The sequence below is a fragment of the Saccopteryx leptura genome, chromosome 13, assembly GCF_036850995.1.
Source record: "Saccopteryx leptura isolate mSacLep1 chromosome 13, mSacLep1_pri_phased_curated, whole genome shotgun sequence".
NCBI classification, from domain to species: Eukaryota; Metazoa; Chordata; class Mammalia; order Chiroptera; family Emballonuridae; genus Saccopteryx; species Saccopteryx leptura.
In genome coordinates this window covers 35,102,017-35,127,115 of record NC_089515.1, presented here as the reverse complement: position 1 = coordinate 35,127,115, position 25,099 = coordinate 35,102,017, and the positions used below count along the sequence as shown (strand labels likewise).

The window sequence follows — 25,099 nt, the reverse complement described above, 5'->3', positions numbered from 1 at the left end:
AGTGTGAACCCCCTTCCTCAGATGGGGGCAAGGTGAACCAAGAGAGCTACCATTTTGACAGCTTGGGAGGAGGAAAGAGAGGAGGAAGAAAGGCAGGAAGGGTGTGGCGGAAGTCAACTAAAACCTTCATGGGTTTCTCTCTATCTTATGATCTCAACCCAGCTCATGAAATGTGAGCCCTTGATCAAAGATGTATCTTCTCTGGAAAATGTAGTCCACCTACCAGGCCTGTGACAGTGACTCCTCCTTCTAAACCATCCTCTGTAGAGAACAAGGACAATGTAACTCCCAGAATCACGGTCTTAACATTTGGTCTGAGGAAGATGAGGCCACCCAAGCAGGGAATACAGGTAAAGGCTGGAATTCAGACAGATGGAGGCGACAGCAGGCAGAGACAGAGTCCACGAAGAAGTCAGGAGTCTTCAAATCACTTTTTACTTTTTCCTTCCTACCCAGACAGCATTCACAGGGTCCATCTGGTCACTGCAGGGGTGGGAAATTGGCAACTCTGGAGCTACATCCAAGGGCATCCGGCACTTTGTGTAAGTTCTGTGCTCCTAAGACAACTTAAGACATAAACACCTGTTCCATGATAACAGCAACCCTACTAGGAGTCTGACTCACACACTGGCTCTTGTGATGAGCGTCACTGTGCCCGCCCTGGGGGGGAGGGATATCGTAGTTTTATGCAGCATATAGCGTTCCCATGAACTCCTCTGGGTTGTGATGACTATGACTCTGAAGTTGAACCTGAATTCCAATTACGGTTCCTTGGATTTGCTCCTGATTCTTTCGAGATCTGAAAAGGACTGTAGTTCACCAGAGAGGAAATCATGTTGACTCCCTCATCCTGCCCCACCCCAGGGTCCTGTTTTATCATTTCATTAGATTTCAAAGCCAGCCATAAGGCAATATTTAGGTCTGAGATACTATGAGAACCAAATAGGTAGAGCAGAAATGAGGATTCCCAAATGGAATATCAACACACTCATCTTCTGCTTGGACATAAGAACAAAGCAGACAGGAAAGAAGCAGGAGGCACCTCAGAATGATGATGAGGTCTGGACTTCGGAAAGAAAGGAAGATTCAACTTGAAGATGCACTTTCTAGGCTTACAACTGCCAAGCTGGTTCCCAAGGCAAGTTCACATATCGTAAGTGGGGGGACTGTGCTCATGAGCTCCCACTCTGCATCGGATGTTGGGAAGTTAAGAATATTTTCAAATAAATGGTATGAACAACCAACTACTTGGAGAGAAAGTGTGTTTAACTTGATGAAATAGAACTGCTACTACGTTAACTGTTACTACTGCTACCGAGACAACATTTCAGGTCTTAACCAGATGAAGCTCCCTTCTGTCAAAAAGACCCTCACTTGATGTCTGGGGAGCTGAGTTTGAATCCAGGCTCTTTGTACTTAATGTGGCCTCGGCCGATCACCCCCTTGAGCCCTGCTTCCTTATTTCTATAATAAATTCTACCACTCACAACGTCACAGGGTTAGCACGAGGATTAAACATATAGAAGAGCTCTGAACACACTGCTGAGCACAGAGTGGAGCTCAAATGTTTAGTTTTGTCCAGGGGTTGTTTTTTCCCTCTACTCATAAATCTTTGCTTAACGCTAACTTGGCTTGGCTTCTGCTCCACAGGCACCCATTCATCCCAGTCTCACTTTGGCTTTACGCTGAAGTGACTCGACCTGCCACTGACATGGCAAAGTCTGCCGTTAGCTGTGGGGGAGAGGGAACACACACACACACTAACATGAGAAAACCCTTCACCTGAAGGGCACAGCAGTTAATCAAGTCAGTATGCCAAATCTGGAGCTTATCTGGGACAACTCACACTGAACTTGGTAAAAGAAAAAAGCTTCTACTCCTGAGAAACTTGATATGAGATGATTTCTGCCTGCTACCACTTCGTAGAGCAACAGTAGCAGCAAAAGATATGGTTACAATATTCCTCTTTCCTGGATCACAAATCAGGATTTGATTCCTTTTTTTTTTTTTGGTGGCGGTGGTGGTGGTGGTGGGGTGATTCCTAATACATGTGTACTATCGGAATGCCTGTACAGAACGTCAAAAATAAATGAGTTTTAGAAAAATTCAGGATATATGTTCTCTAGATGCATGCCATATATCACTGAATATTTACCTCAAAGTTTGTTATCTTTTTTTTTCTTCTTCCACAGAAAAGCCATCCTCACAATAGTTTGAGGGGGGAAAAGGGCAGAGAAGAACATTTGAAGATTCATCACAGAATATTAGTCGGGGAGAAAAAGACAGGAAAGAATGACCAGAACAACAGTTAGGAAAGACGGGAGCCCCCAAGGAGATGTGCAGATGGCAGGTCGGCTCCAGGGACTCAGAGGAGCCCTCTGTCAAGGTGGATCGGCTCTGCACAGCCTAACTGAGAACCGTCGGGAGTCGGGGTGGGGAAGAACAGCTCACCTGCCTCTCATCAGAGAGAACGGCTGAGGGTATTTCAAGCCTGATCAAAGTGGGAAGTGGATGGGTCCCCAAGTTTGATCACTGAGGCAGCGCTCAAATTAGATGCCTAAGCCAAAAAGGTGGGGTCAGAGAAATTAATGTTTATAAACTAGGAGAGAGTACAGGGACCAAATGCTTTATTCCTCCCTTTTCCCAGTAGCTTCCTCGTAATCCCCAAGCTGGGCACTAATTTCCTCTCAGCAAAGAGATACATTCAAGAGAGGTCCTAAGGCCACAGCGCCATGGCACAGGGCCATTTCCGTACTGAGGTTCAGGAAGACACATACTTGAATGAAGAGTGAAAACATGCTGCTGTACTTCAAGGTGGAAACCAGAAAGACTACCTACCCCGTTCCTTGTCCACATTCTCTGAAGAATACTGTACGTTTTAGCCACATGGTGGCATGGTGAGTCTACCTCTAGCCCTTCCTAGCTTGAGGGTGAGAAGAGGTGGGGACTGGAAGGTGGAAGGGGAACACGTCTGAGAAACTCCAGGAGACTTATGGCGAAGTGTCCTTGGCGTGCCACTGGCACTGATGGAAGCGATGGGAGGGATGGAGAGGAGACAGTAGCAATGTGTATTATTTGACCTAGATGAACCAACAATGAGGCAATCTGGCTTTGGGTAAACTCATCTAGATTTTTCCATTTTCAGATTAATTTATCTAGGCCAGTAATTTTCTTTCCCCCCAACCTAAATTTTCAAAAGGAAGGCTTGTCAAAGGACCAACCTAAATTCAGAATAGTACCGCTTAAAATAGGGTGCCTTGTTTCTTTAGAAGTGTTTGTGTATTTCTGTTTGGTGGCGTAAGGGCTATATTTATAATAATTTATTAGTAATAATGGTCTTGTCTTAAAAGGTGAACTATCACAGAAAAATAGCCTCACAAGATCCAAAGGAATAATTCCTGACTGGTAACATTTTATTCACTACTCCATGTTGGGCCCAGGATAAGGTAAAAATCAATCTGGACACCTAAAATTCCACCTGTTGAACACTGCCACCAATATTTAGTCCAGGACCACCTTGCATATATTGTATATAGTGCCTGAAAGAGTTTTAAGACTTTTCAGAATTTCATACCCACAATATCCTCTGGAAACAATAATAATAAAAAAGTTCTGAATTTAAAAAACAAATTTAAAATATCTGAAATTTAAAAGCCAAATTTGAGAGATGTTATTTAAAGACAATTTAGCATCCAATTGAGTTAGCATTCCATTAATACATTTCTCCTTTTCTTCTGTTCTGTAATCTGTGACTCTCTGTAGATGACGACCTGTTTCACATGATAGTGAGATGCTCATTCAGTTCGGCATGACATGCTCTTGCTCAGTGCCAGCAATACAGTGGATGCTCAATAAATGTTATTGTTCAAGTGAATTGCACTAGATTCTATTTAAGATGGTCTAGTGAAGTCAAAACGAAGTCCTTTCAAAGTAGCCTTCTATTCCAAGGCACACACCAATCCACAAGGCTCAGTGTGTTCCAAAGAAACCCAGTTCCATCTATGCGCAAGGATAAATGCTGCAGATGTTAAATCTTGTCATTTAGACTGCATGGCATCTAATCTGGAAGTCTGGGATACACAATAACATTCTAAAATATTTATACAGCTTATTTAGCCATCACGAAACTAGCTACAATTATGGGAGGTGTTGGCAAGGGGGAACATTTCCATCTTACAACGTGACTGTAGGTGACTTAGCCACATAACGTAAAAAAAAAACTTTATAAACAAAAATTTTAGCTTAGCTGATAAAAAGTAAATTAGAGAGTCACACAGGATATACAATCTAGATAGGGAATACAAAAGCCCATTTCTGATGAGAAAACTATAATTCTTGTCTAATCCTCAAACTATAGACACAGAATGCTAAAAAAAAAAAAAAAAAAAAAGAACAGTATAATTTAACATCTTGGGTTTCCTGTCCTGTGGTGTCAGTGTGATCTTAGAAAAGTATGAAAAATGGATTTTTACAGGATTTATAAAGGGAAAATAATACCGAGGGCCTTTCCTAGCCTTCCACATCATTAAAACAGGAAGACTACAGGGTGAATAATATAAAAGGAAATTTAGTTTATAAACTATTGTCTGTAACTTAAAAATAGGCATAAGAGGCTAAAGCCAGTTCCGTTATTTATTATAACTGTGGGATTTTTTCTTTCAGAAATTGTTTTCCCAGATTGCCATCTAGGAAAAGAAGGGAAGAGGCTGGAATATTAAAACTAATTTGTGCTTGCAGTTAGTTGTAAAAAAGACTAGCTAGAATGCTAATGCTAGCAATGGATGTTCATTTTTGTAGAATACATATATTGTTAGACAGAAACGGGGATTTTTCTCCCACTCCACTCTTAAACATAGCACTAGGTAGAAAAAGTCAGGAATATTCCACAATGACCCCACCTACATTTTTTCTTTCAAGCACAAGCAGTTTAGAAACAAAGGGTTGCATTTACTCTCGTCTAATAATGCCGTTCACGTTTCAGTTAGCGCTTCCTGGACTTGATTCTCTGACAGCAGATCATGAAAGGGACTGGGGGAATCCCTGCTGCTTTGCTTTTGTTTTTTCGGCATAGTTTTCCATTAAAATGAGAGTAAGACCCGAAGATATGTGACTTTCTGAAATACCACAAAATTACAAACTCCACAGTCACAAACAATATGTTTTAAAAGTCCTTCAAGATGAAATAATGAATGTATCTTTATATAGGCCTAAAGTTATCTTTTAGGAGCACATTGAAATGAAGATTTAAATACACATGTTAGAAATGTTAAGGGCTATTCAGAATTAAAAACTCATCAAAGTCATAGAGCCAAACAGCTGCAGGCACATTTTTACATTTCATAACTGTTTTTCACAAATTGATTTTAATAATCTCTGCTTTTGCTTTTTCTTTTTTTTAGGTAGAATTAAGTCTACCTGCTTACAAATAACACAGAGACAATGTTGCACTTTCAAACGACAGTGGCAACAGTAACCTTACCTTTTCATCTTACTTTAAAAATATAAACTCAATTATTTTAAGCGCTTTAAGAACTTAGGCCCTAAAATAATTTTATTATATTCCCCTGGCAATAAGACTGATCCACAAACTGATTAGACTGGTCCCTGGATTTAATATTGATGCCATCAGCTCAGCGTCACTTCAGATGCTCTCATCATTTATGATTCTGCCCAGTCCCAGCAGGAGCAATTATTTCATCATTGGGAAGGAACTTACACAAAACAGGAAAGCCTTTTAAAAAGTCATCATAAAGATGCTTGAATACATAACTCATTTTTCAAACTGCGTAAGAGAAAACAGGAACCCGTTTCACCTGGAAAGAGTTCTGTTTGATTCCCAGTGACACGATTTCCAGAGGCGGCTGGGCTCCTCACTGAGGGGCACACAGCTGCACTGGGCAGATTTCTCACGGAGTGACTTCCTTTTCTGTCACACGTAACAATGCTGACTGGCATAAGAATGAGCACTGCCAAATGTATTGCTACTATTTTTAAAATATGCGGTTGAATAGGAAAGCACTAAATAGAATTCATTCTTGCAAAATAACACTTTAATGATATTCAATCTTACACCATCAAAAAATAGAGCATTTTGGGAGAAAACATTTAATTTTGAAAGAGTCGGCTTAGTGAAACTGACATGACAGCCTTCTTTTTGGACACTGTGTATAACTGACCGGAAACCTAGGAAATATTGAAGACTAAATGCATTGGGAACTTTGTTGTTGTTGGTTTTGTTGTTGTGGTGTTACTATTTCCACTCACCAGCTCGAAGGGGTCGTGGAACTCCCCCAACAAAGATAGTTTTTCTGGGGTCCAAAGGCTGAGAACCATCCATTACAAAGTCACTGTCACTTAGGTTCCATGGTCGGATTTGCACCTGAAAAAAAGTCGTTTACTTGGTCCTTACTTCATTTTCATCAACCCCAAATGAGAATAAGGTGACTAATGACAAACCCACTGATTTGTGCATTTCATACCATACACAACCCAAACAAAAATCCAGTTAATACTTAAGGTAATCTGCATTAAGTGCCTTTCAATAGAACTCTTGGGAAATCTGCTTATAGGTACTATTCTCAACACTCTAGACATATACCATGAAACCTTCAGAAACCACCTGTGGCATAAAAAAAGCAGTCTTTCAGAGACAGATTCTGGGGTTTGAATGAGATCCATTTTAGCACATGATAGGCTGTTTATAACCTATTACAGTACAGCACTTAGCTTTTTAAGAGCTCATCTAAAGGAAGGGAACAGAAACATTAGAAGTATCTTCTAAAAATTATCTGTATGTCTGGCTTTTAAATTCTTATCACCCCCTAAAATTAAATGTTTATCTTTCAGCAGTAAGATTTAACACAGATTAATACTCATCAAGTTAGCAAGGAATTACCAGCAGTATCAAACAGTGGAAGCACACAGTTATCTATTTTTGATTTATCTCATTTTTCTAAGGAAATCTGGTTAAATGGAGGCAAGCCTAGAAACTGAAATAAATATTCAAAGAGTAAAAAAGAAACTTTTATGACATCTATTTGTTATATCTCTTGACTGGAAATTGACTTCCTGCCCATAGTACAAATACTGTTTTATCATACAATAAAAAAATAAGGTATTTCATCAGAATCTAACCCTTCAAATATACTCCTTTCATTCCATAATTAAATTATCAAAGGAAAAACTCAAAGGTGAGTCTCAGCACTGCCTGAAAATGAACCAGTCACGTGTTCCCGGAAGTGGGCTGGGTGCAGGAGAGAGATCCGTGTCTGTCCTTAGGGAGCATGCCTCTCCTTCCCCTTCATGGATTAGGAAACAAAATAGCTGAATTTTCATTTCCTTAGTATCAACAAAATTCTTCATTTCCCACATTGCTCAACTGTCAACAGTTAACGCAAGGAAACACGTAAGAAAATTTCTTATGTGGCTTGGCTTATATCTAGGAGTACTCCCATTTGAAAGGTAGTAAATCTGCCAATTACGCTTTCAAAACACTTTGAATCAACTCTAGAACTGGCATTGCTCAAAACCAGTCTACACATTTCTCACGATTGCTGCAAAATTTACCCCCACCTAACGTTTTGCTATTTATGACACTGTAGCCTTCACTAGTTAGCCAGAAGCCATAAAATCTCCCTTTTTTTCCTAGGTCCTAAAAACTTGGACTTGTTTGCAAGTCTGTAAACATTCAGGCATTGGCTCCACCTGTACAGCATGGGGAAAAAAAGATCCAGCTCTTTCCTTCTAAAATTTGGTCTGTTTGACTAAACTATCATTTCCTTGGCATTTACCACAAAGGCAGATTCACTAATACCATAAAACATCATCTTTAAATGCCTTCATTCAGGGGGAATCAGTTCATAAGGTATATAAATGTCTAATCACCATGTCGTACACCTGAAACTAATAAAATATTGTATGTCAACTGTAATTTAAAAATAAATTAAAAAAATAAAAACAGAGCCAATAAAATGCCTTCATAAGCACCCATTATTAATTTTTAATTTCAAACATAATTTTTGGACACTGTAACAACAATTCTAATGTCACCAGTAAAAGAAAAAAGTAGGATGTATCTTCTTTACAAAGAGCCTTCTCTTCTTTTAGCCTTACTCCTAATAAAGTGGTTAAGGCAGCTTCTGGGCCCAGTAACTTCAATCACTTGACGATAATTGAGTTTGATACTGATCACTTTGCTTCACAAATGGAAACAATCCCTGTGTAGTAAGTATCCCTACTGTTCTGGTTTCATTTTATCCGAATTACAGAAAATTCAGTCTTCTGTACTAGCTGTGGGTTACTGCTGCTCAAAAAATCTGCAGGTTGCAAAGCCCCCTGCTGGGAGCTCTCATTACTGTCCTCCTCCTCCCACCCTCACTTCATTACATCACACACAACCCATTCTATTACCCTTGGCATTATAGATTAGGTAAAAAAAATAGGAAGAGGCCTCAGGAGACAGTGATGATTAACCCTATTCAGAAAACCCACACTTCCCGGCTGCCATCAGAAAACAGCTCTTCAGAGCTCGCACCACCGCAGAATTAGAGAAATGTCCATACAGGCCCAGTTCAGCACATTCTACGCGTTAAGCCAAAAGGAATATCGTGGTCCTGTCTACACTGAGACGTTCCATTCACATTTTGGTATCTCTCTGAAATATAAGCTCACTGTCATTCAAGGCATGTTCTCCATCTTCTAAGGTTTATTATCCGGGCCTGAGAGCCATGTTCTAGCTTTCTGACTTATTCTTTGAATATCTTTTCTGGCCCTCTAATATATTTTCCACACACACATACACATGTTTTGCTACTTTTTAAATACCATATTTCATAAGCTTTTTAGTTTGATATAGTCCCATTTCTTTATCCTGTCTTTTATTTCACTTGCCCGTGGAGACTCAAATATTTTGTAAAAATGGCTAGAACATAAATCAAAGAACAGTTTTTGATTATCTTTGTTTCTTTAATAATTAGTTTTGAGAATGGATGAAATTAGAATTCTGTCCTATTCAATAATATAAATTTACCCCAGCAATATGTTTTACATTTACAGAGATCACTGTGTATGTATAACAACTTGGTTCCAGTATTTGTCAAATAGGCTATCGTAGGCTATACTTTGGGCAGGAAAAGACTTAATATTCAGAAACAAATACAGGGATGTCACCAGAACTGGTGAAGATTCTCATAAATGAGTCTGACACTGATTCTAAAACTGATTCTCCTTCCTGGAGGTACCTGGCCACATTTGCTTACAAAGGTGACTCTAGGAAGATCCTCTACCCACCAGCTCTTCAGCCACCACATGCCCTTACAGCAGGAGTTACACAAAACCAACTGTCTGTAGCATAAATATCAATAACTGTGTCAAGCCACCAGGACAACAGTAGCAGGCAGGGATAACCTGGATAAATCATTCCTTTTAGAGGAAGCAGATACTTCTCAGCTCCAGCAAGTAGTTATAATTTGCAAATGTGCTGTTAGACTTTTTCCATTTTTAAAAATAAATTTATTATTAATTTTAATGGGGTGACATTGATAAATCAGGGTACATATGTTCAGAGAAAACATCTCCAGGTTATTTTGACATTTGATTATGTTGCATACAAATCACCCAAAGTCAAATTGTCTTCCGTCACCTTCTCTGGTTTTCTTTGTGCCCCTTCCCTCCCCTCTCTCATAACAACCACCCTCTTGTCCATGTCTCTGAGTCTCATTTTTATGTCCCAACTATGTATGGAATCATATAGTTATTAGTTTTTTCTGATTTACTTATTTCACTCAGTATAATGTTATCAAGGTCCATCCATGTTGTTGTAAATGATCCGATGTCATCATTTCTTATGGCTGAGTAGTATTCCATAGTATATATGTACCAAAGCTTTTTAATCCACTTGTCCACTGACAGACACTTGGGCTGTTTCCAGATCTTTGCTATTGTGAACAATGCTGCCATAAACATGGGGGTGCATTTCTTCTTTTCAAACAGTGCTATGGTGTTCTTAGGGTATATTCCTAAAAGTGGGATAGCTGGGTCAAAAGGCAGTTCGAGTTTTAATTTTTTGAGAAATCTCCATACTGTTCTTATTGTCTTTAGCTGTGCAAAAGCTTTTTAGTTTGATATAGTCCCATTTCTTTATCCTGTCTTTTATTTCACTTGCCCGTGGAGATAAATCAGCAAATATATTGCTGTGATAGATGTTGAAGGGCTTACTGCCTATGTTTTCTTCTAAGATGCTTATGGTTTCACGGCTTACATTTAAGTCTTTTATCCATTTTGAGTTTATTTTTATAAATAGTGTAAGCTGGTGGTCTAGTTTCATTTTTTTGCAGGTAGATGTCCAATTTTCCCAACACCATTTGTTAAAGAGGCTGTCTTTACTCCATTGTATGCTCTTACCTCCTTTGTCAAATATCAGTTGTCCATAAAGGTGTGAGTTTATTTCTGGGTTCTCTGTTCTGTTCCATTGATCTATATGCCTGTTCTTATGCCAGTACCAGGCTGTTTTGAGTACAATGGCCGTGTAGTATAACTTGATATCAGGAAGTGTGATGCCTCCCACTTTATTCTTCCTTTTCAAGATTGCTGAGGCAATTTGTGTTCTTTTTTGGCTCCATATAGATTTTTGGAATATTTTTCTATATCTTTGAAGTATGTCATTGGTATTTTAATTGGTATTTCATTGAATTTATAAGTTGCTTTGGGTAATATAGACATTTTAATGATGTTTATTCTTCCTAACCATGAGCACAGTATATGCTTCCACTTGTTTGTTATCTTCCTTGATTTCTTTTATCAATGTTTTATAATTTTCTGAGTACAATTCTTTAATCTCCTTGGTTAAATTTACTCCTAGGTACTCTATTTTTTTGCTTGCAATAGTGAAGGGGATTGTTTCCTTAATTTCTCTTTCTGACAGTTCATTGTTGGTATATAAAAATGCCTCTCATTTCTGAGTATTAATTTTATATCCTGCCACTTTGCTGAATTCATTTATCAGGTCCAGTAGTTTTTTGACTGAGACTTTAGGGTTTTCTATATACAATATCATATCATCTGCAAATAATGATAGTTTTACTTCTTCTTTTCCAATTTGGATGCCTTTTATTTCTTCTTCTTGTCTGATTGCTGTGGCCAGGACTTCCAGAACTATGTTGAATAAGAGTGGTGAAAGGGGGCACCCCTGCCTTGTTCCTGATCTTAAGGGGATTGCTTTTAATTTGTGCCCATTGAGTATGATGTTGGCTGTGGGTTTGTCATAGATGGCCTTTATCATGTTGAGGTATGTTCCCTGTATTCCCACTTTGCTGAGAGTTTTGATCATAAATGGGTGCTGGATTTTATCAAATGCTTTTTCTGCATCTACTGAAATTATCATGTGGTTTTTCTCCTTCCTTTTGTTTATGTGATGAATCACATTGATTGATTTCCGAATATTTTACCAGCCTTGCCTCCCCAGAATAAATCCCACTTGATCGTGATGTATGATTTTTTTCATATATTGCCGGATCCAGTTTGCTAATATTTTGTTGAGGATTTTAGCATCTAAATTCATCAAGGATATTGGCCTATAATTTTCTTTCTTTGTGTTGTCTTTGCCTGGTTTTAGAATCGGAATTATGCTCACCTCCTAAAAGGAGCTTGGAAGTCTTCCTTCCTTTTGAATTTTTTGAAATAGCTTGAGAAGGATAGGAGTTAGTTCTTCTTTGAATATTTGGTAGAGTTCACTTTTGAAGCCATCAGGTCCAGGACTTTTCTTTGTTGGAAGTTTTTTGATAATTGTTTCGATCTCATTTGTTGTAGTCAGTCTGTTTAGGTTTTCTGATTCTTCCAGAGTAATTTTTGGAAGATTACATGTTTCAAGGAATTTGTCCATTTCATCTAGGTTGTCTAATTTTTTGGCATACAGTTCTTCATATTATTTTCTTACAATATTTTGTAATTCTGTTGTGTCAGTTGTTATTTCTCCACTCTCATTTCTAATTTTATTTATTTGAGTCCTCTCTCTTTTTTTCTCGGTGAGTCTGGTTAAAGGTTCATCGATCTTATTTACCTTTTCCAAGAACCACCTTCTAGATTCATTGATCCTCTGTATTGTTTCTTTAGCCTCTATGTCATTTATTTCTGCTCTGATCTTTATTATTTCCGTCCTTCTACTACCTCTGGGCTTTACTTGCTGTTCTTTTTCTAGTTCTTTTAGATGCAGGGTCAAGTTGTTTATTTGAGCTTTTTCTAGCTTCTTAAGGTATGCCTGTAATGCTATGAACTTTCCTCTCAGGACTGCTTTTGCTGTGTCCCATAAATTTTGAGTTGATGTATGCTCATTATCATTCATTTCTAGAAATTTTTTTTATTTCTTCTTTGATCTCATTGTTAACCCATTCGTTATTTAGTAACATGCTATTTAGTTTCCAAGTGTTTGAGTATTTTTCAGTTTTTCTGTAGTGGTTGATTTCTAGTTTCATGCCATTGTGATCAGAGAAAATGCTTCATATGATTTCAATTTTCTTAAATTTGTTGAGACTGCTTTTGTGCCCTAACATGTGGTCTATCCTAGAGAATGTACCATGAGCACTTGAAAAGAATGTATATTCTGCTGCTTTAGGGTGAATGGTTCTGAAGATATCTATTAAATCGAGTTGATCTAGTGTGTCCTTTAAGTCTGCTGTTTCTTTGTTAATTTTCTTTCTTGAGGATCTATCTAGTGATGTTAGTGGAGTATTGAAATCCCCTACTATTATAGTATTGCTGTTGATCTCGCCCTTTATATCTATCAAAGTCTGCTTTATATATTTGGGTGCTCCTATATTAGGTGCGTAGATATTTATAATGGTTATATCTTCTGTTGGATTGCTCCCTTTATCATTATGTAGTGACCTTCTTTATCTCTTACTATAGTCTTTGTTTTAAAGTCCATTTTGTCTGATATAAGTATTGCTACCCCAGCTTTTATTTCATTTCCATTTGCATGAAATATTTTTTTCCATCCTTTTACCTTCAGTCTATGTGCATCTTTTGTTATAAGGTGTGTCTCTTGTAGACAGCATATGTATGGGTCCTGTTTTCTTATTCACACAGCTACTCTATGTCTTTTGATTGGACCATTTAATCCATTTACATTTAAGGTTATTATTGATACATAGTTGTTTATTTTCATTTTATTCTTTTTTTTATGTTTTATTTATTATTATTATTTTTTGTATTTTTCTGAAGTTGGAAACGGGAGGCAGTCAGACAGACTCCCGCATGCTCCCTACTGGGATCCACCTGGCATGCCCACCAGGGGCGATGCTCTGCCCATCTGGGGCATTGCTCTGTTGCGACCAAAGCCATTCTGGCACCTGAGGCAGAGGCCACAGAGCCATCCTCAGCGCCCGAGCCAACTTTGCTTCAATGGAGCCTTGGCTGCTTGAGGGGAAGAGAGAGACAGAGAGGAAGGAAAGGCGGAGGGGCAGAGAAGCAGATGGGCGCCTCTCCTGTGTGCCCTGGCTGGGCATCAAACCCGGGACTCCTGCACGCCAGTCCGACACTCTACCACTGAGCTAACTGGCCAGGGCCTTGTCATTTTATTCTTTAAAGCTGTGTTCCTCTTTTGCTATATTCTTTTTCCCCTTTGATCTGTTTACAGCAGGCCCCTTAGCATTTCTTGCAGCATTGATTTGGTTGTAGTGAATTCCTTGAGTTTTTTTTTTTGTCTAGGAAGCTTTTTATTTCTCCTTCAATTTTAAACGATAGCCTTGCTGGATAAAGTAGTCTTGGTTGTAGGCTCTTGTTCTGCATTACTTTGAATAATTCTTGCCATTTCCTTATAGCCTCAAGTGTTTCTGTTGAGAAGTCGGATGTCATCCTTATGGGGGCTCCTTTGTAGGTGATAGTCTTTTTTTCTCTAGCAGCTTTTAATATTTTCTCTTTACCACTTAGCTTTAGTATTTTAATTATGATGTGTCTTGGTGTAGATTTCTTTGGGTTTCTCTTTAATGGAGTTCTCTGTGCTTCTTGAACTTGTGAGACATTTTCCTGCATTAATTTAGGGAAGTTTTCAGCTATGATATGGTTGAACAAAGTCCCTATCCCTTGTTCTTTCTCTTCTTCTTCAGGAACCCCTATGATGTGGATGTTATTTCTCTTCATGTTGTCACAGAGCTCTCTTAGAGTTTCCTCAAACTTTTTGAGTCTCTTTTCTTTTTTTTGCTCTGCTTCCGTGCCTTCATTTATCTTGTCCTTTAACTTGCTGATTTGATCCTCAGCTTCAGCCATCCTTCTTTTAATTCCTTCCATTGTGATCTTCATTTCGGATATTGTATTTGTCATTTCTGACTGATTCTTTTTTATTATTTCAAGGCTCCATTGGAACAAAGTTGGCCCTGGCTCCAGTTTCAAGAGAGCAATGCCCCAGATGGGCAGAGCATCATCCCCTGGTGGGTATGCTGGGTGGATCCTGGTGGGGGGCATGCAGGAGTCTGTCTCTCTGCCTCCCTACTTCTCACTTCAGAAAAAAACAACAACTATCTGGCCCTGACCAGTTGGCTCAGTGGTAGAGCGTTGGCCTGGCATGAGGATGTCCTGGATTCAATTCCCAGTCAGGGCACACAGGAGAAGCACCCATCTGCTTCTCCACCCCCCCCTCTCACTTCTCTCTCTCTCTCTCTCTCTTTTCACCTCCTGCAGCCATGGCTCAACTGGAGCAAGTTGGCCCCAGGTGCTGAGGAGGTGCTACAAAGAGCTTGGTTGCTGAGCAACAGAGCAACACCCCAGATGGGCAGAGCATGACCCCCTAGTGGGCTTGCCAGGTCTCTGCCTCCCCTCCTCACACTGAAAAAAAAAAAAGAATAAAATACCTAATTATAGTTCTACATAGAAACTAAAGTTTTATCCTATTTAAAACTAAAAGTCATTATTAATAGAGGTAAGATTAGGCTGGGAGCTAGAGAAAAAAAGAAATGCAATGTCAGTAACTTATTCTGACAGCAAGCCATAACATCTGTTCCTAATAAGAAAATTTCATTGAAGATTTCAAGTCTCTATGTTAAAAATTCAATATAAAATGCATTTTATTTTTGTTTTAATAACAGGATATGAAAAAACATACAGTTTTAATAAGAATAAGATTTGCTTTATTGATCTGAGAGAGATAGGAAGGGAGAGAGGAGAGATGAGAGGCATCAACTCGTAGTTGCCTCACTTTAGTTGTTCATTGATTGTTTTTCATATGCGCCTTGACAAGGGGAGTGGGAGGACTCAAGCCAAGCCAGAAACTCCTTGCTCAAGCTGAGCCAGTGACCCCATGCTCAAGCCAGCGACTTCTGGGCTCAAGCCAGAGATGTTGGGATCATGTTGATGATCCCATGCTCAAGCCAAGAACCCTGCACTCTAGTGGGTGACCCCATGCTCAAGCTGGTGACTTTCAGGTTTCAAACTGGGGACCTCAGTGTTTCAAGTTGAGGCTCTATCCACTGCACCACCATTGGTCAGGTAGTAAGAACAGTTTTTAACACAAACCTTAGGCAGGCGTCCCCAAACTATGGCCCGCAGGCCGCATGCAGCCCCCTGAGGCCATTTATCCAACCCCCCACCGCACTTCCAGAAGGGCCACCTCTTTCATTGGTGGTCAGTGAGAGGAGCACTGTATGTGGTGGCCCTCCAACGGTCTGAGGGACAGTGAACTGGCCCTCTGTGTAAAACGTTTGGGGACCCCTGCTAGGGCTTCAAGTTTCTGAACATGACTAAGCCTCCCTACAGCTCTAGAATCTCTCAGTTTAGACCACTACTTAGAATTTAGATATCCATCTACAAACAAAATAATTTATCTTGAGCTCATTTTGAACTTCTCACCCTATTTTCAATCCTTGGCTGGTTGTTTCCTTAGATTACAAACATCAGTCACATGAAGGTCCTATTGCACAGTGCCTTCCTGTTCATCTGTTCATCTCAAGGCTGCTCCATAAAGCAACCACACTGTTCAGTCAACAGTACAATCTGCTGGCCAGCTCAGGAAACTACCTGACCAAAAGCAACCTGGCTGCCCTTTGTTCCGTTTCCCATAATTTCCTTAAAGCACACAGCTAAGACCTCCCATCCTCCCACAGCCCCCAGTTTTCTTTTTCCTCTTTTCAATACCTTTCAAACTCCTATTCAAGCTATCAGGAAAAAGTCTCTATTTTTTTCCTCTCCCTAATCCTACAATCCTTTCCATCTACATGAACCAGAAAAACAATACTGCCGAACTATCAGGATGGCTCTCCCCAACAAGCCGCTGCATCCCAACTTCTGACAGCCAGGATGAGTCAGCTAAACCTAGGTCCGCTGACACACAGCTGCAACAGCTCAGCTGCAGTGGCAATGAACTCACACCCACTCCAGTTGTCCAAAATTCTATTTTAAGCACCACAGACCTCACAGAATGACTGGGGTCCCCACAGTATCACAAATAAACTCGTTTGTGGTTTGTGGGGCATCTTTTTCTCTTTCATGGTATAAGGGGTTGTTTTATTATGATTAACCACCAACACTAACAGCCACAACAGCAATAACTGTGGTTTGGACTTCTCAAAGTACATTCATATTTGGTATCTCATTTCAACCTAATCTTTACCACATCGCTCCCTACCAAAAAAGTCAGCCAACTTCCAGTAGTTTCCAGGATGTTACCTATTATTCTCAAGTGCTGCTGCTTTTCGACCAATGGAGAGGGGAAAGAGATGCCTTCCCTGTGTCTTCTGGGGGATGTGGCCAGAAAGGAACCTAAGAGCTTGTCAGAGTTATGGCCTTGATAAAACTTATGTACCCCAGGCAGCTCTGGGGCCTCCAGTCAGAACTCCATTGGGCCTTAAAGCAAAAAGCTGTTAAGTCTCATACGCAGACTATTCCTCCCATTCTTTAGATAAAAGTACAGTCACGTGTTGCTTATGACAGGAGTATGTTCTGAGAAATATGTTTGTTGTTGGGCAATTTCGTCGTTGTTCGTTGTGCAAACATCACAGAGTGCACTTACACAAATCTAGATGGGACAGCCTGCTACTGGAATTGTGTGTGCTGTATTTTTATATGACCGGCAGCGTAGTAGTTTCTTTACACCAGCATCCCCACAAACATGTGAATAATGCATTGTGCTATGACGTTACGATAGCTGCACGTCAGTAAATGACCTGAATTTTCAGCTCCGTGATAATCTTATAGGATTGCTGTTGTACATGTGGTCCATCGTTGACTAAAAGTATGTGGTGCATGACAGTAGATTACAGGCCCCACAGACCCTCATCAAAGCCAGGATTCGTCCTAGACAGGGAGCCAAAAGTAACCATGGGGGATTCTCTCATGCTCTCCCAGGATGCTCCAGGTCCATCAGCAGTGCCAGAAACAGTCTAAGAACAAAAAGAAAACCCCTGTCATCTATACCAAGCTGCACGGCCTGCCTGATGCATGGAAACCACAGGCCTACAGCTCCTCTAGGACCTTCAGCTACTGTTGAACAATTCAAATGACACTCTGTAGACTGTTTCATATAAGCGTACCCAGTAAGAAAACAGAGAATGCATAAACTGTGCCCCCAAATAGCTATGCATATCTTTGCTTTATGCCTGACTTAAATCCACTATAACTATACTTATATCCAAAAGGTTCAAGGGAACACCTTCCCTTTAAAGACTTTCCTGACTCCTTCAGGAACATCTGACCACTTTGCCCTTTGAGCCCCTGCCCTTGCCTGCCAGCCCAACTACTCCCTATAATACTTGTATCATAGCCTCTGGGACTCCTTACTTCATTTACTATTTCCTATTTCCCTCTATTGGACTCTAGGGTCCACTAAGGCTGAGACCATATCTCTGCATGCTCCCAATGGCCTGGCACAACACCCAACTCTTAGTGAGTACTCTGTGCTCATCAGTGTTCAGATGTATTTTTTTTTCCTTTTTCTTTTTCTGAAGTTGGAAACGGGGAGGCAGTCAGACAGACTCCCACATGCGCCTGACCGAGATCCAACCGGCATGCCCACCAGGGGGCGATGCTCTGCCCATCTGGGGCATTGCTCTGCCACAATCAGAGCCATTCTAGCGCCTGAGGCAGAGGCCACAGAGCCATCCTCAGTGCCCGGGCCAACTTTGCTCCAATGGAGCCTTGGCTGCGGGAGGGGAAGAGAGAGACAGAGAGGAAGGAGAGGGGGAGGGGTAGAGAAGCAGATGGGTGCTTCTCCTGTGTGCCCTGGCCGGGAATCGAACCTGGGACTCCTGCACGCCAGCCGACGCTCTACCACTGAGCCAACCGGCCAGGGCCAGTGTTCAGATGTATTAAAAAAGGTTTTCCTGAGGGGCAGACAGTGCTTCAAGATGTCCAACAGCTGCATTTCTGCCTCTCAGATCACTCCCTGTGGTGGGAGTCAGCTGGTTCGCACTGGTTTGGCAAAACCAATACCTAACTTTTTGTTGATTTGGGCGAACCAGTTGTTAAAATGGCATTTATAATCTGGGTTCTCACTAAGGTGGGTGTCTGGGCAGCTGCCCATGTGGAAATCACAAATTTACATTCCTTACTCTTTTTTAACATTTATCTGTGCAACAGCAACTTCTAAGCACCCTCAGTAATGTTCATTCCGTCCGTAGGTAAAAAAAATCGCAAGTGAGGACACCAATCAAAAAGCAACATGGAAATATCTTAAATAACAATTTTACTGGTTTTTTTTGTCAGGTATTATTTAATATTTTTTCATTAATATTTTAAAATTCTTTCTTATAAAATAATCTAGTTTTGTGTACCTCTTTTATTGTTCTTATTTAAATATGAAATGCATGAAATAATAAACTATCTTTTATTTATTTATTTATTTATTCTTTCTTTTGAAGCTGGAAACGGGGAGAGACAGTCAGACAGACTCCCGCATGCGCCCGACTGGGATCCACCCGGCACGCCCACCAGGGGCAACGCTCCGCCCACCAGGGGGCGATGCTCTGCCCCTCCGGGGCGTTGCTCTGCTGCGACCAGAGCCACTCTAGCGCCTGGGGCAGAGGCCAAGGAGCCATCCCCAGTGCCCGGGCCATCCTTGCTCCAATGGAGCCTCGGCTGTGGGAGGGGAAGAGAGAGACAGAGAGGAAGGAGGGGGGTGGTGGAGAAGCAAATGGGCGCTTCTCCTATGTGCCCTGGCCGGGAATCGAACCCAGGTCCCCCGCACGCCAGGCCGACGCTCTACTGCTGAGCCAACCGGCCAGGGCCTAAACTATCTTTTAGAATATCGTTTTTTAATACTTAAAATGGTCATTAGGGCAGAAAATCGGTTGTTAAATTATTTGAATCCCACTACTGATCACTCTCCTCACTAAACTGAAAGCTACCTTCTAGGGGCATGGAAATACAGTATGATTGGTCACCAGTGGGTACCCCAGTACTTAGGCCTTATCAGTACAAATTTCTGATGCCAACAGATCAGAATTACCTAGTGCTCATCATTACTGCTGGGGCTTCCACATCACTTAGAAAGTATAAGCAGGACAGATGTCTTTCAAACAAAGGGGTTTGAAAGAAAGAAGAAATGAACTTTTGAGCTCCTGTACTGCACCACTGTGGTAGGCATTTTAGACACACTGTTACACTTAAACTCACTATAATTGTTATACTATAAAGACTATACCTACACTTTAGAGATGAGGAAATTAAGGATCAGAAGCCTAAAGTCAGCTCAGGACTGAAAGCCATGTTTATCCTGTTTATCTGACCTTGAAATGGGTGTTGTGTGCCTGCAAGGCTCCCTGTCCTCCAGGCTACTGGCCACCAGTAATGCTTGCTGGTAGTTTCGTGGACAAGTAAAAATGCATTTTTATTTGATTAACTTTTTCTTTCCAAAACTTACTCTGCCCATTTCCAAAGCATTAAGGAAATAATTGATAGACAATTCTTAAACCAGCATGTCCAGCTGTTAGAAAAGCTCAAGAAAACGATTTAGCAATGAAACTGGTGCTATATTCAGCTACTTCAACTTTCAGGTTCCAGGCTTAAGGCAAGGGTGCTCTGCAGCCATACAATTCTGTCCCATGTCTACATAAATGTGTATTTTCAGTTCCATGGTACTAGGACAAGGGTGTTGTTACTGGCATACTGATCACTTCTACAACTCTCAAGAGAAATATATTCGTAAGAGTTCAAGGTTCTTCCTGGGAAGAAGGCTATTCTTCCAGTTCTAATTCCATTGAAATCTTCACAAGTACAATTCCAAGACTGATATATAATATGCTGGATTAAACAATATTACATAAATTTATTTACTGCAAGAACTATAATATATCAATGTTTCCCAAATGGTTTTGACTATGGAAACTTTAATTAAAGGAGAAAATAGATATAAAATGCACAAAGTGCTCAATGAATGACACCTATTATTATTATGAGCAAACTCCTTTTTGTCGATGCTTTCCCCTCAAGAGACCAGTGTTTGATGGGACCCGTGTTCTTTAGAATACACTTTGGAAAACTCCGAGTGGTCCCTCAAGGGACAGCCTGGCTATTTTGTCCACTAGACACCATCTAGCATACTAGAACTGCAGCATTTTTTAGACCTCTTTAGGAAGGAATAACAGTCTCCAAAGACTCAAGCACTAAGAAACTCTGGACACACTTCAAAATCAGAAATTCAAGGGAAAAAGTTGGGTTTATTATGAAGAGAAGGTACTTCTCTCATTTTAGAGGAGGAATCCTTCTTTGGAGAAATTCCTATGATGGAAGGTGCTCAAACCACAAATTTGGACCAAGGATTCAAGGAACAAATAAATAAGTAAGGGAAGATCAGGAGTGCTGAAGATTCCCAAAGTGGGATATAACAAAATCTGATTTGCTTGAGCCAAGATCAAATCATAGTTCTTGTCTTCGAAGGCAGCAGATGGAGAAGGAAAGAGTTTGAGTAAAGATACCACAAACACAATGACTGAGGCCGTCAAAGAAGCCGGCCCTATAACTGAGCCCCTATCTACAGTACTTTTCTCAATTTAGTTTTCCTCTACTCCTTTTTCATACTCCCTTTTGTGCTCCATTTAAACAACCTAAACGTTCTCCATTTGTAGCACAGCATTCCTCATTTCTGTGTTCAAACTGGTGTCTTTCTCAAAAAATGTCTAGTTACCCACACCTCCACCACCCCTCTCCCGGCCAATCTCCAAACTCCTTCAAGGCCTAGTTCAAATGACATTTCATTCAAGAAGCTTTCTTTTATCACTCCAGGAATACATAAACTCTATAAAGTACTTAATTTATAGCTTATCTTCATGATATTTATTTTCCTGGACAAATATTTAAGAATTTTTTATGTGCCAGGCTCTGCAGAATTGGGTCAATACTTGTTTACCTACCCTTTCTATTAGTAACTTTTGACAGAGGATCTCATGCCCAATTCATAACAAGTTCTGGTTCGTAGTAACCAGTATGCACGCCTTGCCCACAGTATGCACTCAGAAGTGGTGGGAAGGGAGGAAGGCAAACCGTTTTAAAAGATGGCGGTGTGTGCACTGGATGTAGCTCTAACAGCAGGTATGACTCGCTGTAGATGCGACAGGGGTCAGAGAAGGCTTCAGTAAAGAGATGGCATTTGAGGGGGTCTTAAAATAAAAAAAGGAATTAGGAATTAAGATGGGGACAGAAATAATTTCAGTTAATTGAATATGGGGTTCTGACAGAAAGCAGAAAAAGGTAAGACTGGAAAAATCGGAAGTCAGACTGGGAAGGTATTAAATCCCATGCAAAAAAAAGTCTGGATTGCTTTGTAACTAAAGAGATTGAAAGTGCCAGAGCTCTCATTAATATTTCAGTGGGGACAAAAGAGACCAGAATGATATACAGATTGGACAGAATTAAAAACTAAAGAATAAAACCAGCCTCTATTTCCAGCTTCCTTGCTCTCAACATCTTTTTTTCAATTTTTGTTTTCAAGTCTTAAGTGGACAAGCACGTAACCTAAGCAATAACCCAAAGAATACTTTATACAGCACACTTCTCTTGGGTAAGACAGTTTTTAAATACAGGGATGAGGCCTGACCTGTGGTGGCGCAGTGGATAAAGCGTCGACCTGGAAATGCTGAGTTCGCAGGTTCTAAACCCTGGGCTTGCCTGGTCAACGTACATATGGGAGTTGAAGCTTCCTGCTCCTCCCCCCCTTCTCTCTCTGTCTCTCACTTCTCTCTCTCCCTCTCTCTCTCTCTCCTCTCTAAAAATGAATAAATAAAAAAATAAAAATTAAAAAAAAATACAGGGATGAGCAAAAGTAGGTGTAGAGTTGTGAGTATGAAACACAGAACTCATTCTTGTATTATTATTTAATTACTGTATTATTTATTTGTAGTACTTGTCTTATTAGTTATTATTTTGTATTCTTACTTATAATTTATTTTTTTAGGTAATGATGGCTGGTAATTTAATCTACTTTCATCCACCTCTGTATATAGCAAAATCAACCTGTCATATTTTAGGATATTTATTAATGGTGATTGTGCTATAAATTTTAAAGAGGAAGAAGCAGAAAACTTCTCTGCTACTCCTTTCCATCTCTGACAGACGTGTTCTAGAAAGAAAGCCTCACAGACATCTGTCCTCACGTCCTCTTCAAGGTTCCTCTTTTTCAGCCCTATCTCTGTTAGCGCCTTTTAGGTTTCCTGCTTTATTGGTTTGCTGTCTTGAACTTTCAGGTTCAGTCTATTTATACACTAAGAGTACAGTTGCCTTAACCAGAGGGACCACTGTCACAGTGTCTGCCTGCTTCACTGGAAGCCTGGACAAGGACACAGCTATCCTCTGGGATCCCTGGGACAGCTGAGCTCTCAAACTTCTCTTGCTGGAGGAGGGGAAAAAAAATCACCTAGCTAGAAGTTCTGTCCTAGCTCCTGCTCTTGCCAATTTGTCTACCTATTGTTTAGGACTGAGGAGTCCATCCGGCCACAAATATAGTTTCCTCTGCCATCTTTCAGGATCAGATCTATACATAGAATAGTCTGAGTGAAGCCATTTTTTTTTTTGTATTTTTCTGAAGCTGGAAACGGGGAGAGACAGTCAGACAGACTCCCATATGTGCCCAACCGGGATCCACCCGGCATGCCCACCAGGGGCGACGCTCTGCCCCTCCGGGGCGTCGCTCTGCCACGACCAGAGCCACTCTAGCGCCTGGGGCAGAGGCCAAGGAGCCATCCCCAGCGCCCGGACCATCTTTGCTCCAATGGAGCCTTGGCTGCAGGAGGGGAAGAGAGAGACAGAGAGGAAGGGGGGGGGGGTGGAGAAGCAAATGGGCGCTTCTCCTATGTGCCCTGGCCGGGAATCGAACCCGGGTCCCCCCGCACGCCAGGCCGACGCTCTACCGCTGAGCCAACCGGCCAGGGCCGAGTGAAGCCATTTAATGAAAGGTAATCACTGACCAAAAATGTCTCCCTAATACTACCTGAAATAAACGAATTAGGGATTCATTTGAGTTCAAAAAATAAAACAAAAAACAAGCATGATCTTAGAAAGTTTAAGTAAGAGGAAACCTTGCTATCAGGCTCTATACTAGAAAAAGAATCTTATTAACCTAATCCACACAAAAGAAACAGGGTTTGATGCGGGGGGGGGGGGGGGGGGAGGGGGGAGGGGAAGGGAGGAAGAGAGTGGGTGATTGGGGGAGGGGGAATGGGGGGGTGGGGGAGGTTGGGGAAGTGGGAGTGGGAAAAGAAGAGGGGGAGAGGGGAAGGACAAAGGGTAGGCAATCTGAGAGGTCATTTTGGAACATGGTATATTTCCAAGAGAAATCCAGGGAGGATTGGAAAGAACTAAATAACAGAATGAGGGCACTGGGATCCTGAAAGGTAGCCAAGCTAAGAAGAAAAAGTGAAAAAAAAGCCATAGCTCAGAGAGTTTGGTGAACAAGCTCCAAACATCGGCTTTACCTTGAGCTACTGCCAAGGTCCTCACTTCCTCCCAAAGGTTCGGCCCAGCTCTCACTTCTGTGGGAGCAGCCAAAGCGATGGGATGCACTGAAACCAGGTGAGGAGGTGCGGCCGACCGAGGCTGGGAGGGAGGGCAGGCAGCTGCCGCACAGGAAGAGGAGGCCTCAGAAATGGAGCCAAAAGAGTCAGGACCCAAAATGGATCCAGTTCATTAGAATTACAGGTGTTTGGGGACTTTTATGTTTCCCAGCCTAAAGTTTATTCAAACTGTTTATGCTGGAAATTCTGAGTATGCTTGGGTCAAAGAAATATGTGATCAGCAGCCACCATTCAGAATTCACCAAACTCCAATAAAACTGCTTCACTTGAGCTCAGAAAATGAAAACTGCAATAAGGCAGAAATTTGTAGAAACACAAACAATGAAAGTTAGTTTCTCCATAAACATTTCCAAAACAGATAATTATATTAATTATTTTCAAAAGTCCTTCAGGCTAAAGGTAATACATGTGTTTGGAGTGAAAATACTCAACAGCAACGGTGTTGCCTCCATCCCACCTCCATCTGCAACCACCCCCGCTCACTCCCCTCTTAGGTGATGCCCAGTCCTGGTGAGGCTTGTTCCGACAAGGAATATTATTCCCCTTCTCCTGCAGGGCCAGTGACCAGCCTTCCAAGGCATACAAGACCTACCTGCTCCTCTCCAGTCTCCTCTCCTCAATTCAACTGCTTCTTAAGCTACTATGGGCAGAACTCTCTCAATGTGTAACCTCGACCCCTCTGCCTCGTTATTTAGAAACACATTTCTAGTTCATTCGTGGAGTGCATGGCCAACCCTACTCTACCCTTCCTAGGTTGCTTCCAGTGCCCTGCCGCCGATGTGCCAGGTCGAGGCTCTCTGGAGGCTCACCATTTACACCTCTTACTCTGACAAATTGGGTTCGGTGTTTCTAATCTCACACTATTCCAAACACATTTAGAGAAGTTTTTTGGCTTTCTTGTTATTTACTCAGATGAAACCCTGCATATTCCCACGGTAGTCAGTCCCCATGTCTCCCACATAACACACAGCCTCTCCACACTGTTTGAATTAAGACCAAAGTTAACAAAGGATCCCTACTCTTCTCCCCTACCTACTGTTTCATACTATTTTCCCCACCTGTATGCCATCCTAATATTGTTAATTGTTGTTATAAAAAGTTTTACTGGCCCCAGA

At 41.1% G+C, this 25,099-nt stretch overlaps 1 protein-coding gene across 10 annotated transcripts in view; it reads right to left on the bottom strand.

Moving 5' to 3' along the window:
• CPEB3 (cytoplasmic polyadenylation element binding protein 3) overlaps positions 1 to 25,099 on the bottom strand; it is a 221,763-nt gene that overhangs the window by 35,755 nt on the left and 160,909 nt on the right. For 9 of the 10 annotated variants that reach the window (XM_066355676.1, XM_066355678.1, XM_066355675.1 and 6 more), the window contains one exon: positions 6,265 to 6,379. The exons of the other annotated variant lie outside the window; for it this stretch is intronic. In XM_066355676.1, coding sequence (XP_066211773.1) covers positions 6,265 to 6,379 — 115 coding nt within the window. The remainder of the gene's footprint in view (positions 1 to 6,264; positions 6,380 to 25,099) is intronic. 10 annotated transcript variants of the gene reach the window in all.